Raw genomic sequence first — 14298 nt, 5'->3', positions numbered from 1 at the left:
TTTGCACGTACCAGTGAATTTAATGTTTTCACTTGCCTCTGTATGTTGTTGCTGTGTTTATGTTGTCATGCTTCCTCTGTTCACAGCTCTGCAGGCCACTGTTGTGTTCTGGGTTGTTCAATAAAGTTTTTTAGGAAAAAAACGGGAGCGGGGCGGGCCTTCTGGTGACGTCACCGTCATCCGGTATTTTGTATTGTTGGCGGGATTTACAAGTTTGTGTCGGTTTCTCGCTTCAAGTTGTAAACATTAGCGTTTCACCGAGGAAACATGGAGCGGTACGTCTCAAACTCGCTAGAAAGAAACACTTTGAGTTATTTTGTACGACAGAAAAATAATCAGCGAACAATATTCAGGCAGAGTGTAACGTTAATGATTTTGGTAACTTGGCTAATTTGTTTTCAGGCAGTCGCCCTTATTGTGGCTGGACGTTAGCCACAGTTAGCTAATGCTAGCTACTATTAATCTAACCGATGCTAACAAACGTAATAATTACTTTACGTCAAATCCTTCCTAATAAAGCTTTTTAGATTTGGGGGTGAGTTGTGTCTGGTAAGGTTGGGGAAAGTGTACAAACAGCTGCCCCGCTAGTTAGCTTGCTAAGCTAATTTAACGTTTCTGCATTAAAGCTAACGTAAACTGCGATTCAGTCAGACTTGACGCCAACGTTAGCTAACTGTGGCCATAAACACTGACATTAATTTCAAATGTAATGTGCCACTGTAGCTCTGACAAGCAATGTTGTGTATTTGTGGGACTCTGTGAAGCGGCAGAAAAACGTTATCAACTGTCTCTGTGTTTGTTTTCGTCATTATTTGTGTCCAGTGGCAGGATGAGTCGAGCAGCGAGCAGCAGACTGTCGGAGCTGCCAATGCGAGTGCAAGACAGCAACAGGATGAGCATGGTGTATACAACGCCCCAGAAGTAGGTTGAAAGCAAATGAATAAAAATGAGACTGTACAGTTAATCAGAAAAGGTTATGCTTTCTTATACCGTGATCCGAGGTTGTAGTTTGATGGTATTTAATATTTGTGTTATGACAAAACTGGGACACAAACGCATCTTTAATAAGTTGGATGACATGTACAAACATTATTTGTAACCATGTGATGACGTGGTAAACAATAGATTATAGGTAGTGTAACAATAGTATTGTTATGTGGTGCTTGTTTCCACCTGGACTTTGGAGAGTGTGACTCTTGTGATGAGTAGCTGGCTAAAGTGTTCATAATGCCATGTACCAAAAGCTATGACTCAGTGTAAGCAGATGAAATGCTTTAATCGTCCATTTAATTCATGTACAGAAGGGACAGAATGATGCAGGTAGCTCGTTCAAATGAAAGTCAGCAAGTGGAACACATCCATTTGTTCACAGTGTTGTTTCTTTACAGTAAGCAGCCTTCATTTGGAAAGCTCAACATACCCAAACCACAATCCGTGACCTCTGAGAGGCGGACCAGCTTCTTTGGTGCACGGTGTGTGAATAATATTTCTTCCTTACAAAAGTGCATTACAATGTATAGAACAGTTCAGAAGTTTGACATAGAAAACATACAGAATATAGAGATAAGTAAAATAAAACGCAGACTGCACCAGCACAGTTTACAGTAGTAGTGTTAAGATGAAATAAAGATGGAATCAATTAACAGATGTAATACTTGATACTGTGGTGGTTTACGAATACTTTGAAAGCAGGACCAGTGGAGCCAGCATGCCTCGCAACAGCATGATGTCAGGGTTTGGAGGAACTGAGAAGATGAAAGACGCTCGACCGCTGCATGATAAATCCTATGTGCAGCAATGTATCAGGCAGCTACATGAGGTAAAAACTCTAGTCAAGATTCAAACACTAAAGGTTTCTCTGTTTAAGATGGTTGTTCAGTACGTTAACACTCTCTTTGGGTTTGAAAATATTCAACCCTTGCCCCATAGTGTTTGTATGCAAAAAGTCCCTGTTGCAGACAGCATCATACACCACATTTTATTGAACCTCTTGTATTTGTGTGATGAACAAGTGGGAGTAAGCACACACATCTAAACCAAAGAGGGCTGGTGCTGAGCTGAAAGCAAGCTCATTGTGAAATAATAAATAAAACAGCTCAAATACTGCAGGGCTTCAATTTTTACTCGTGATGTTTTGAGCACAACTGCTCGGCATCAGACTAAATTGAGAAAACATGACACCATCGTATTTATATTATTAGATTGACAGATTAAGTGTTATTTTTGTGATATCTGACTGAATGTTGAATTGAACTAGTAGTTTAATCAGAATAGTATCTGTGTCATTATGTGGGATATTTCTATCCAGCCTGATATGCTCTCGTTTATTTTTCTAGTTCTTGACTGAGCAGGGTTACCCTGGCACTCTGTCATCCAAGACCCTCCAGTCTCCCTCGACCAAGGAGTTTGTGAAGATGTTTGAGTTCATCTACCGCCAGCTAGACCCAACCTTTGAAATGCCCAACTCAAAAGTGGAGGAGGAGGTTCCAGCTATCCTAAAAGCTCTGAGGTGAAATGCCATCTTTTTTGTATCAATGAGTGTTTTAATTTAATTTTTATAGTATCTCTCCAGGATTAAATGCATATGTGTTGTGATCATAGAAAGACCTTGGTGGACTAACTTGATATAATAATAATAACAATACATTTTATTTATATAGCACTTTTCATGATACTCAGACACGTTACATTATCACATTATTAAAGGAAATTACACATTAAGAACAAATAGAAAACAAACAACAGAGATCGAAACCAGATCACGTAAAGTAAGAAACATTCTTTCATAGGAATAGAGAGAAAATCTTCAAAAAAGGCAAAAAAAAAAAGTACATTACTATATTTTTTGTTTTTTTTCAAGTTTGCTCCTCTTCTATAGTTCAAGAAACATTGCTGGCTGTCTCTGTCTTTATTTCTCTCCTTGTGTCTGGTTTCAGGTATCCATTTGTTCTCTCCAAGTGTTCAATGTATTCTGTTGGAGCTCCCCATACCTGGCCCCAGGCCCTCGCTGCTCTCATGTGGCTGATTGATAACGTCAAGGTGAGAAGCAACACTCGACACAAAAAAACATGCAAACAACAAATAAACTAAACCAAGGTCAGTTTTGTTTAATTAAATTATGTTAAGCCAGTGTTGTGTTTATTGTGTGTGTCTCTGTATCAGATCAAGTGGAGTTTTAGTAAGCAGGAACTGCTGTTCACCGACTTCTGTGAAGACAGTGACAATATTGAAGAAGGAGCTGAATATAACAAGGTACTGTGACTTCTTCATATGTAGAGACATGTCAAGAGGATGTTCTGTACATCTGTTGCTGCAAATCAAACACAAGACCTTTTGTTTACATTATGTTTTTGTATTGCTTCAGTATATTAGAAAGCATTTCAGACATCAAACATCCTCAACAGAATTATATTGGTACTCTTAATTTGTCGGCCTTAACATTTGTGGATTGTTTTGATTTATTCATTTTTTTTTTTAACCTTCTGGTTCCCTTTGTATCTACGCAGCTCTTTGTGGACTACACAGCTGAGACTTACTGCAAGTTCATGCAGGGTGATGACACATTTGAGGACGAGGATGAAACATTTCTCGTTAAACTAAGTAAGCACGGCGTCCCTCCGTGGAGTGAATTGTTTTCTATTAGCTTGTATGTATATTCGAGCACAATGCAAAAGTAGCTTTTATTTCAGCTATTTACGGAAAAATTCTGATCAGAATTGATATTTAGAAATTAAATGTGTGTGTGTTCTCACAGAGAGGCTGTACAACGTTGATGAAGCCGTGCTGGCCACGATGGAGGAGAAGTACAAAATACTGAGTGATGAGGTTGAACGACTGGAGAAGGAGAACCAGACGGTCAGACAACTTTTAAATTGACACATCCACAGATTAGATCTTGATTTTGAATTCTTGATATTTCCCTTCCCCATTTCCTATATACAGTGATGTCAGCTCATTCTTATTAGGAATTAATTGCCACATAGTCAAAAAAAAAGAAACGCTGCACAGAAGGAAAGGAAACTGATATATTTATGGCTGTTGGAGTATAAATCAAACATATTATTGTCTGTTTCCTTCTGGACAGGACCGTCTAATGAACAAGAGGATGGAGAGAATGAAGCGGCAGGCAGACCTCAAGCAACTCCAGAGTTATGGAATCAGCCTGGAGTCCTTTAAAACCAACCTGGAAAACAAAGCTTCAGAACTGAATGATGAGCTGGAGCACACCGGTAAATATGGGCAACAACGTGCTTTAGCCTCGTCAGTCAACCAGTTCTTCAGCAGGATATACTGGACCCTGTGGGCATCTGAAGATTGGGTCACTACGAAGATGCATGTGTTACAATATGATAAGGACCCTGGTTATGAGTGAACTGGATTCGTTTGTTATAATCCTTCCAGTCAACCTCGGATTGGACTTGATTTCAAATGCATCATGTTTTTCCTTTCTGTCTTCCTGTAGTCAGTCATCTGGAGACTCTAAAACATGAGCAAGATGAGCTGCAACACCGGCTGCAGAACCAGAAGTTTACTCCAGCTGACGTGGAGAGGATCAACAGAGAGAAGAGAGAGCTCCAGCAGACCATCGCTAGCCTCAGCAAGTCTCTTGAAGATGCTGAACAGCACAAGTGGAATGAAGAGATCGCTTTTGCCAAATTGAAAGACAAGGTACTGTATCTAGTTTCTACGCAAAGAGGAGCATCAATAGTGCCACTTGGATTTGATTGTGAATATGACATTAATAAAATCAACGTTTTGCATTCACATTGAGACCTTTGATTTAATTTGTTTCCTTGCCCCTCCTCTGTCTGTCCTGTCCTTTTATATCCCTCAATCCCAGGCTGAGCTGAAGCTAGCAGAGTACCACAAGCTGGCACGTAAACTGAAGCTGATCCCGATGTCTGCAGAGAACGCCTGTGGTCACGACTTTGAGATCAGGCCTTTTGAATATGGACCCGGCAGCATGGTTCAGCACAAAACACAGATACAGGTACTTCAACCTTATGCTCCTGTTTTGTTTTATTTTGTTTTGGTTAGCTCCATCTGTGGTTATTTCTATTTAAATGTTAACTCCATCGTAGGCTGCTGTAAAAATGTATTCTGTTATTGTGTGTGAAGATAGATTTTGTTTTTCTTTATGCGTGTTCTTATCAACGCTGTGTGTTGTAGATGCTTCTGAGAAAGTTGATCGGTGATGTGGAGGAGGAGAACAGTCGGTTTGCCAACATGAAGCTCAGTCTAGAGGAGTCTTCAGAACAGGTACCAAAAAAATCATCTTATTTATTCATTTTTGTTGTTGTTTTTAAGGATCGGCGCACAATTAAAAGTAATTGCACCAGAGTAAGCAGATAGTTGCCATCTTTTGTCCCACAGAACAGTATATAAACAACATAAAACGGCACAGTACACAATGATACCAAGGTTTATCTTTTCTCAAATCCCTTTTATCATTCTTAAATGATTGAAAAGTTGGATTTGATCAAAATCTGTCACAGTTTGATATCATCAATGTTTGTGTCTGTGTGTCTCCAAGGTGAATTCTAACATCATGGACAAATCCAATGACATGAAGCAGCTGAGAGAGCAGATTCGCAAACTGGACGAACGGCTGGATTGCGGCATGCAGGTATAGTCCCTCTAGTTCAGTCTGGTAGAGATGCCACGTTACTACATGCACCATCGAGTGGTACATATAAAGCAGACCTAACCAAAGATGGCATTTGTTTTTATTGATGTCAGTTCAGCTCTGAACTATTTATCTTCTAAGCTGAAAAACAGGATTAGGTTTATATTTCAACATGTTGCTGACAGACAGAAAATGCACAGTTGCATCATACATGTACTAACAATAGTGTGTTTATGTCTGTAGGAGCTCGCCCAAGAGGAAGAGGGCTGGGCAGAAGAGGTGGAGTCGGTGGAGAACCACCGTAAGCTTCTTGAAAAGAAGGTTAACTATGGTTACGATGAGGCTGTGCAACAGTTGAAGGCAGCTCAACAACAGTGAGTTATATTTATATCAACAATATGGCCACTGCAAAGCAAATCCTCAAGGTTTCTCTCAGTCTAAATGAAGAGTGTTTCGTTTGAGATTAAACACTTGTCTCTTCCTCAGGTACCACCTGGTGCTGCAGGAGACCAATGAGGAGAGACGAACAGTCGCCAACAACCTTGCGTCTGTGTTTTCCACAGCATACGACCACTTGTCAGTGACAGAGGTATGTTTCTTACAACTCTGCATCTGTCGCACAAACTGCAAGGAAGAATCTTTATCTCCTGAATTTGCAGGGTTTAGACATCTACAACTTTTTTTGCCCCTTGTGCAAACATTTTAACACATTGTTCTTGCTCATTGACTAAGCATGCCTGGCCTGATACCACCGTTATTCATTTTGTATCTGTACCATGAACGTAAAATATAACCCGTTGGTTCTTGCTGTTCCTGTACAACAGAAGTGTGTGGAGGATCTTCACCGCAGAGTACAGCGTGTCTGCTCTAAGGCCGTGGAAGAGGATGAGGCTGCCATACAGAAGCTGCGGGAAACTTTGAAGAGCTTCATGTCCAAGGCGAACAATGTATAAGGCGTGGGGGGAGATGATTTCAGAGACTATCAAAGTGTTTGGGATTTTCCCTTTTCTCCGCCATTTGTGTATTTAGTTTGTTTAACTTTCATTCTTTGCTCTTAACAGTTTAGATAACAACAATAAGTAGAAAGCCTCTCTGATCACCTGGTTTCCTCTGTTAATTATTCTGTTTTTAATGCAGCAGTGTGTCTTTGCGTCACCATGGCGGTTCTGCAGTTTTGAAGCCATGTTCCTTTAGTATCTGGTGTTAACAGACTGATTTTCATGTTTGTTTGTTTTTTGTGTGTGTGTGTGTGTGTGTCATTCTGTATCCACTTTCCTGTTTTTATTATTATTAATAAATAATTAATAAACATTCACATGCAAAATAAAATGACCTTTTAAAGCTTCAAATTACTATTTAAAATTAATCTGTGTCACGAAGGTGCCAGAGAAAAACTGAGCTTTTTTTTTTTACTGTAACACTGAAATTAATTTTGGTCCATTGTAGTACACACCAGTACCAGTCATGTTTGTTCTAATTACTATTTGATGTCTGTTATATAAGCAATAATTTTACTGTTGTAGTTGGTAAGTTTAAGTGCAGCTTATTTTTAACTATTTACCAACACACCAGAAGAAAGAATGTAGATATCATACCCAGAGGAGACATTCCTCTGTTGGTCATAGATATATCCCTCCTGAATGAAGTGCAGCCTGTGGAAGGTTCCCCTTTGAGCGGTTGTTAGTTTGTCTACATCCTTCTTAGTGTATTGAGGGTTTGTTTTCAGTTCTTGTTCGTGCTCGGCCCAGGACCGGAAGGCTCTGCAGCGGGTGATCCATCCATCTACAGAGCGTCAGTGAAGCGAGGTGTCTGCACAGAGCTCAAAGAATACTGAAAAGACAAAAAGAAACAGAGGTGACCGCCGTCACACCATCAGACTACAGAGCAGCTTCCTTTTATTACATTATTTGAAAACCCTTCCTCGTTTGTGTGTTCTCTGCTTCATCACTGGTCACTCTGTACCTCATATGAACAGCCACTAGAGGGCAGCACATACCACTGGCTGCTAAAACTGTTGAGGATGTTATTGACTGATGGAAACAGTTAAATGTTTTTTTCAAACTTCTGAATTGTTGGTTATTGTTTCATAGCAAGTTTCTTGAGTAGTTACCTGGTTCATTAAAGTGCTTAAACATTAACTAAAGCTTTGCAACCAGGTTCTTGATCTAACACATTTATATACTGACTGTGGCTGGAGGCATTACAGTATTCATTCAGTACCACCGTCAATCCAAAGTTAATTCAGTTTTATACTTGCATGACTAAAGTTTGTTAAGTTGAAGCTGTTTAATTGAGCAGGTATTTTAGTTTTTGTCAGTTTTGTCTCGATCCAGTCGTAATATGTGACTTATTTCGGGGTATTTATATTCTACAAACTGATAAGCTGTGAATTTATGCATTAGACTCTAGTTAGATATTGTTTAGGAAAAGTCAGGCATAGTTTCCACTCGTGTCAGTCTCATTTATCCAGTTTTTACCGAGCGCATTAAAACATTTACATTCCACAGATCAGCCAAAACCCATAAAACTAACTGGCTCATTAGTAAATGAAGCACTTATTTATAGACCGCATCTCTGGCAGGAGGATTTATTGCAAATCATTTGGCCAACCCAAATTAAAAAAAGGGAATTTCTCCATGTCATGGTCAACATCCCTCATCTCATTGTACCTGTTTCCAATGAACTCTGCATGCTTGGCCTTCAGCATTAGATTTTTTTTTTTTTTTTTTTTTTACATTTCTATCCAGTCCAGAGATTCAATCCAGATATCCTGTAGCAGTCTGTATACAAGTCAAACCACAGTTTGGGTTTACTTCAGGTTTTAAAAAAAAAAAAAAAAATATTGAGAAGCTTTAAATCTTTTTGTATCCTATAACATCAGCCCTGATCCAGTTATACAACTTTACGATTCAGACCCAAAGGATCTTTTTCTGATAAAGATATCTGCTCTCATGCAGCTGCTCTTGTTGGACACGGTGGTGTTGATTTATGATTTCACATAAACGCATCCTTTTCCAATTCACTCATGCTGTTCCACTTGGAAGGGAGAGTCAGCCCCAAACCCTAACACTTTAAATTGTACAGGAAACTTTCAACAATGTATTTAAAAGCTTTATTTTATTTATTTTATTTTGGTATTTTTTATGGTTCCTAATGAAAAATGTCAGTGCGTACGTGACTGCATCAAAATGGAGAATTAATTCTGCTGCAGCATTTTGTTGCACTTATCTGTCACTTAACAGCTTCATGACATATATAGTTTTTATATTTAGTTTTTCTCAGACACTGTAGATTTTGCTTTCTGGCTTGCTCCTTCCACCTGTTGAAAAGCATTGTGGGAAATATAGTTGGAAACTACTGTCCAATTTCGAGACAGTAAGGTAAAATAATGGCTAATTTATACAACAGAATTGTTTTTTCTGGTTCCACTCTCTCAAATGTGTTAATATGTTGATTTTCTCTGTTTTGTATCAAACTGAATATTTCAAATCTACATTTTTGGGGGTTTTGTTAAGGTTCTTACAGGTCCATAAATCCTTTAAAGTTTGTGAATTGATTTTAGTTGAATCTCTTATGGCTCTTTGGCTAATCTTCCCTGAATCCACATTAAAAACATTAACGCGTACAATAATTAACGAGTGTTTGAAAATATTTTGTACAGGAATAGAAATTGAAGTTCTTTTTATATTTTTCTGACTAAACGTTGGTAAATAGGCTACATGTGTCTGTCTGCATGTGTCTCCTGCGACATTGTTGATGCCTGTTACTGCAAGGCAACCTAAAAGCCTGTAGTTCTCATTATAAAAATGTTTAGTGTGGTAAGAGTAATTAATCTTGATCTGTGTCTCAAATGCTGGTTTTCATCCTTGATATTGAAGGAATCGGGCCTGGATAGTTCTTGAAAAGTCGTTGAATGTGCTGTTAAAAAGTTGTGGAAACCCTGTTTTCGATTGTTGGTCTGACAAAACAAGACTTTTGATATTTTCTCACACTTCATAGACTAAATATTCATTCAAGGAAATAATGAGCAGATAACTTAGACACATCAAGATGTATCACTGGAGTATATTCAGTTAAAAAGCTCTGCAAACACGGCTAAAGTGTCATCCTGGGAATTGAGCCGTTGGTTGGGCGGACCCTAAAACTCCTCGTGTCAATACAGTAAAGTAAAACCGTTTGAAACCCGTCAGTGCTGCAAGCGTGAGAGAAATGTTTTGGCAGATGTGATGAGGAGAGATGAGGTGATTGTGAGGGGCTCCACAGAGAGAGGGAATGAAAAATGTGATGGATAACGTCCACCATGAGCAGAGGCAACCCCCGAGTGTGTGTGTGTGTGTTGGATGGGGCAGGGGAGGGGTTGTGATGGGGGTTAAAGGAAAGGGGAAAGGCTGGTACCATGTGTTAACAGCTACAAAGACTTAATTCAACTAAACAAGACAGACCTCGGTGTGTTTAGCAGATCCCATATGGACAGGTGGCATCCATAAAAGCCATTTTACAAGACTTCAAACTGTGTGTGTGCCTTCGCATGTGTGAGAAAATGAATGTCATGATTTGTGTATCTCTGCACCCCCAGAGGCGTGTACATGGTGGCTATGTGTGTGACTCCTCGTGTGGGAATTTGCGTGCTTATTTCTGCGTAAACCTGTGCTCGTATTTGTGTTTTCCCCCGTTTCCATGCGTGTCACGTGGTTCGTTCTTGAGTGTGTGTGTCCTCCCATGTTGCCTGTGCTCTTCAGCCTGTATGGACCCATTTTATCACGGATCATTGCATTTGAAGACATGCGCCATGAATTCTTAATACACTGTATTTTCCAGCTCTCACACAGGGGAAGTGACCCGGCTGAGGGCAAAAACTCTTCAAGGGATTGCGTTTGTGTGTGTGTGTGCTGAACTCTCTCAGGGCCTCTCGTAAGACGGCAGATGCAAGGACGAGGTCATGCACTTGAGACAGAGACTCAGGTGCCGAGGAAAGACCCAAGATGTAAAAAAACAAGCTGAGGTTATCTCCTTCCCCTCTCCGTGACCTGAAGAAGGTGTGTGGCGCTGCTTTAACTTTTACCAGAGTGCTCGAGGCAGCCGATCCGTCATACCAGAGACAGGCAGACACGGTAGAGCAGCGAGGTGTTAATGTGAAGTCTTATTAGGGGTTAATCTCACCCATCCGCCACTTGAATAATCTGTTCTACAGATGTGGGAAATGGAGGATAGAGAGAGAAAGCGAGCTCCGTCTTATAAAGAAATGCTCTCCATTATTTTCTGTCTCTCCGCTCCCTGTCAAAACACCATTGTGTAGCTGAAATCTGTCTTCCTTAAACCTACATTATGACTGGCTCTGGCATTTTGATTTCTGTTCCAGCATCTAATTGTCTCCAGATTTAGAAGACAAATGAACTTCTGCTATAGCGCAGAAATGACGCAACGGTTGTAATGAGATTCAGATTTGGAAAACCTCGCTGTCTAGAAAGATAATTGTTGACATTTCGAACTTCGGCACCGACATTAATAAGAATAACACAACAATTTACAGAGATGATAATGCATCCTTTTGTGGCTGTCAGATGTATGGTGTACAATGCGCAGCAGTTGCTCTCTGCAAATTGCTTGTTTGTGCTGATGTGAAAGAAAATGTTGTGCAGGGTTCACAGCAGTGGAGGTGGAGGACGTGCTCATATCCTGTAGTTAAAGCAACATTATGTCACTTTATTAGCTTAAAATAACAGTTTCTAAATCATGTTGATGGTTCAGTGTCTTGTAAAAGGATGAACGGTGTCTCTGTCTCCGCCAATCCGGCCCTGCATCACCTGTTTCTGCACTATAACTTCAGTAAGAGGGTAGGATCACAGCCTCACATACATGTTTACTTCAACATGCAAGTTTTCAACACATACCGTTATGACGTAATGAGTTTTGTTTGTAGTTAGCACCTATCAATGCATCATAATGAAGTAAATGTTGATTGCACGATGTAAAAAGATACAGAATAATAAAACTGCCAGCGTTTACATTGGTTTCCTTTAAACCTCGCTGTCAAAATGGACACAATCCATTTGTCTGTGCAACAGCAGCGCTAATGATAATACCACTTGGAAATGCGAGTGGGGAAGAGCTGTCTGTAAGTTGTTAAATATATGTAGTACAGTAAAAAGGACAATACTTGCCTCCGAATTGTAGTGGACTAGAAGTACCTACTTAAGTACAGTACTTGAGTAAATCCTGGTTCTGGTTAATTCGGTCTGTGTGTGCTGGAGAATGGGCAACACCTGCTTGTCAACACAGAACAGAATGAAAGATGAGTATAGACAATAGAGAGCTTTGTACGCAAAATGTGGAAATAAGTAATACAAGATACAGCAGATATTTAAGGTTGTATTGTCCAGATCATTTCAATTTATTTAGGATAACCCCTTGAGATGCAGCATCTCGTTTTCGAGGGGGTCCCAAATGCCAGCTGTTGTTACTCTCTGCATATTTCTTGTTCAATATCACACGATTGTTCTGTGCAGCTGGCAGAAAGAGCAGGCATCTAGCTTTATCACCACATCTGGTTTCATCTGGTCAAGGCAATGACATAATGTGTCATAATTCATTGATGGTTGTGCTGTTTAGGCTCAATACATGTAAAAGTAATCGTCTGATTACATGTGGAGCGTTTTCTGTTCATACTCAGCAAATAATACGCAATCACTCACGCTAAACTAATTATAAAACCAGCTGATCTTTGTCAACGCACGTCCACTTCCACACAGCCTCTCCAGCGCTGCTCTGCTCTCCTCACTGCAATCACAACTGCTCATTCATCCTTTAAGGGGGTCAGACTCCACTGATTTTACACACGAAGATCAGTTTACTCATCATTACTCAGCTCCAGAAAAAGAGTTTGTCCTTTGTTGCTCTGAAGGAGTCGAATCTGAGAAAATTACCCCGATGATGTCATAGCTATGTCACCGGAGTTATCTCGGCTTGACCTTTGAGACTTCAAATTAAGTCCAGAAAGCCTCCAACAGTGCTGAGTTTGAAAGACGTGGTAGGCAGGGAGTGACTAATAGGAAGATCAGTCAATAGTTATGGAAATTGCATCCAATGTTTCTGGTGGTTGACCCATACTGGATCAGTGTCAGTGTCACAAAATAGCTCCTGAATAAAGCTGCACAGAACAGGAAGCCCTTCAATCCTTCTGTGGTAACGCAAAGTGTCTGCTTCTGTCATCACAAGTGTGTGTGTGTGTGTGTGTGCGACAGCTTTTTTCCACGGGCTCTCCCACTGCCCCTGATGCGTGTGTGAGGCCAGCGCTTTTTTCTCCTTGTTATGGCTCCTTTGATGACAGTGTGCTCTGTTGACATTATGGCAGCTTCCTGTGTGACTCCAGCCGCATGTTGACAGTTTCCTGTGTGTTCAGCCTCAGTGTGAAGCGCCGTAATCAGGGTATCTTTTGTTGAATAATAGATTCAGTGAGTGACCGGCTTACACACAGCAGGTTTTTCCATTTCAGCCCGCTCATAATTCAGCTAAGGCATGAAACATAACAGTTTCGCAAATGTTATTCTTTTTTGTCAGGACAATTTATCCACATGAGCCACAGGATGGAAGATCCACTCACAACACAGAGAGAGCGTATCCCACAGTGATGCCACAGTCACGTAGAGCTCCACCAGGAGTGGGGAAGAAACAGCTGGTAACCTACTTGGACTCCACACTTGATGGTCTTCTTGGGATTGGAGCACGTTTTGGGGGGTCACCCCTGGACAAATGACTGCAGGTCCATGTTCCTTCAAAGTAAACTTTAACTTTATTGTCCCCAACATGTCGGGCGTAATCAAGTGAAACACAGGACGCACACACGCTCGAACGTAATAAGATGATAAATCACGTGAAATACATGGGAAAAACATACACAAATGTTTACGTAGAAAGCTTCAGTTGATTTTTAAGGGGTGGACCAGTCATTAAAGGGTAAGTCCACCAATTTTACACATTAAACTGTGCTGACAGGCCTTGAGGAGTACCACCGCACATGTGAAAAAAGTAGTGCAAAGCCTTTTGTGGCTCTAGAGCGAGCTGCATTTAATCTGATGAATTGCCTCCGGTGATGTCACACAGTGGCTGTTGCATTGTGGGTAATGTAGGCACCAGGATTTTGGAAAGATACACTGGTCCAGCATTGCAGTCCTACAACACTGTTGGATTCATTATGATCAAATCAGTACAGCAGAGGTATAAAGAGGTATAAACTTGAATATTGAACTTACAGAAACGTAAAGTTTCATCGTATTTGTGTTTTGCAGGATGCACATTGTCAACATTTGTTCTATCCAGTGGTTTGAGATACTTGAGACACTATTCAGCTAAGCTGGAGAGTGCAGGCAAATGAATAAAAGCTGTGCGAATTGAAGCGATTAGCTCCATGTTTGTAGCCTGTGGTCGGGGTTTTGTTTTTCCATCCAGAGCAGAGAGCCGTTGTTGTTTTTAGTCGGTTGCTGTTGTTCTGTGTACCTCAAAGGTTAGAGCGTGGCAGAAACATTACAGAGGTCAGTGTTTTATTTCCTGTTGTGGTGATCTCTGTTCGGGCGCTCGCCAACATATGGCACGACTTAAATATATCAAAGGGCAAATAAACATGGCATGTCATTATACGGCTTCTCTCTTGTGAGACCACAGTAAAAAAGGAGCCT

General features: G+C 40.4%; 1 protein-coding gene across 2 annotated transcripts; it reads left to right on the top strand.

Annotated features, from left to right (window-relative positions):
* The first annotated feature begins 167 nt into the window (after positions 1-167).
* On the top strand, positions 168-7660 carry ndc80 (NDC80 kinetochore complex component). Of its 2 annotated transcripts, none has more exons than XM_084361116.1 (17): positions 168-275; positions 823-921; positions 1389-1472; positions 1690-1819; positions 2337-2509; positions 2937-3039; positions 3163-3252; positions 3507-3600; positions 3755-3855; positions 4085-4229; positions 4463-4668; positions 4841-4990; positions 5170-5259; positions 5534-5626; positions 5870-6000; positions 6113-6215; positions 6451-7660. In XM_084361116.1, the coding sequence occupies exons 1-17, from the start codon at positions 268-270 to the stop codon at positions 6577-6579; spliced, it is 1929 nt and encodes a 642-aa protein (XP_084217242.1). In that variant the 5' UTR covers positions 168-267; the 3' UTR covers positions 6580-7660. The 2 variants fall into 2 exon arrangements, with proteins under 2 accessions (XP_084217242.1, XP_084217243.1); XM_084361117.1 differs by having other exon boundaries at positions 169-275; positions 1693-1819; positions 6451-7659.
* Positions 7661-14298: the final 6638 nt, after the last annotated feature.

The sequence above is a fragment of the Pagrus pagrus genome (genome assembly GCF_965226575.1).
Source record: "Pagrus pagrus genome assembly, chromosome: 8".
Lineage (NCBI taxonomy): Eukaryota > Metazoa > Chordata > Actinopteri > Spariformes > Sparidae > Pagrus > Pagrus pagrus.
Note: the sequence above shows the minus strand (reverse complement) of the source record. Positions and strands in the feature narration are given on the sequence as shown.

Coding starts and splice junctions, on each gene's coding strand:
- ndc80 (XM_084361116.1), top strand. Junction 5,260..5,533: donor TAGAGGAGTCTTCAGAACAG/GTACCAAAAAAA, acceptor TGTGTCTCCAAG/GTGAATTCTAACATCATGGA. Junction 6,001..6,112: donor TTGAAGGCAGCTCAACAACA/GTGAGTTATATT, acceptor TCTCTTCCTCAG/GTACCACCTGGTGCTGCAGG.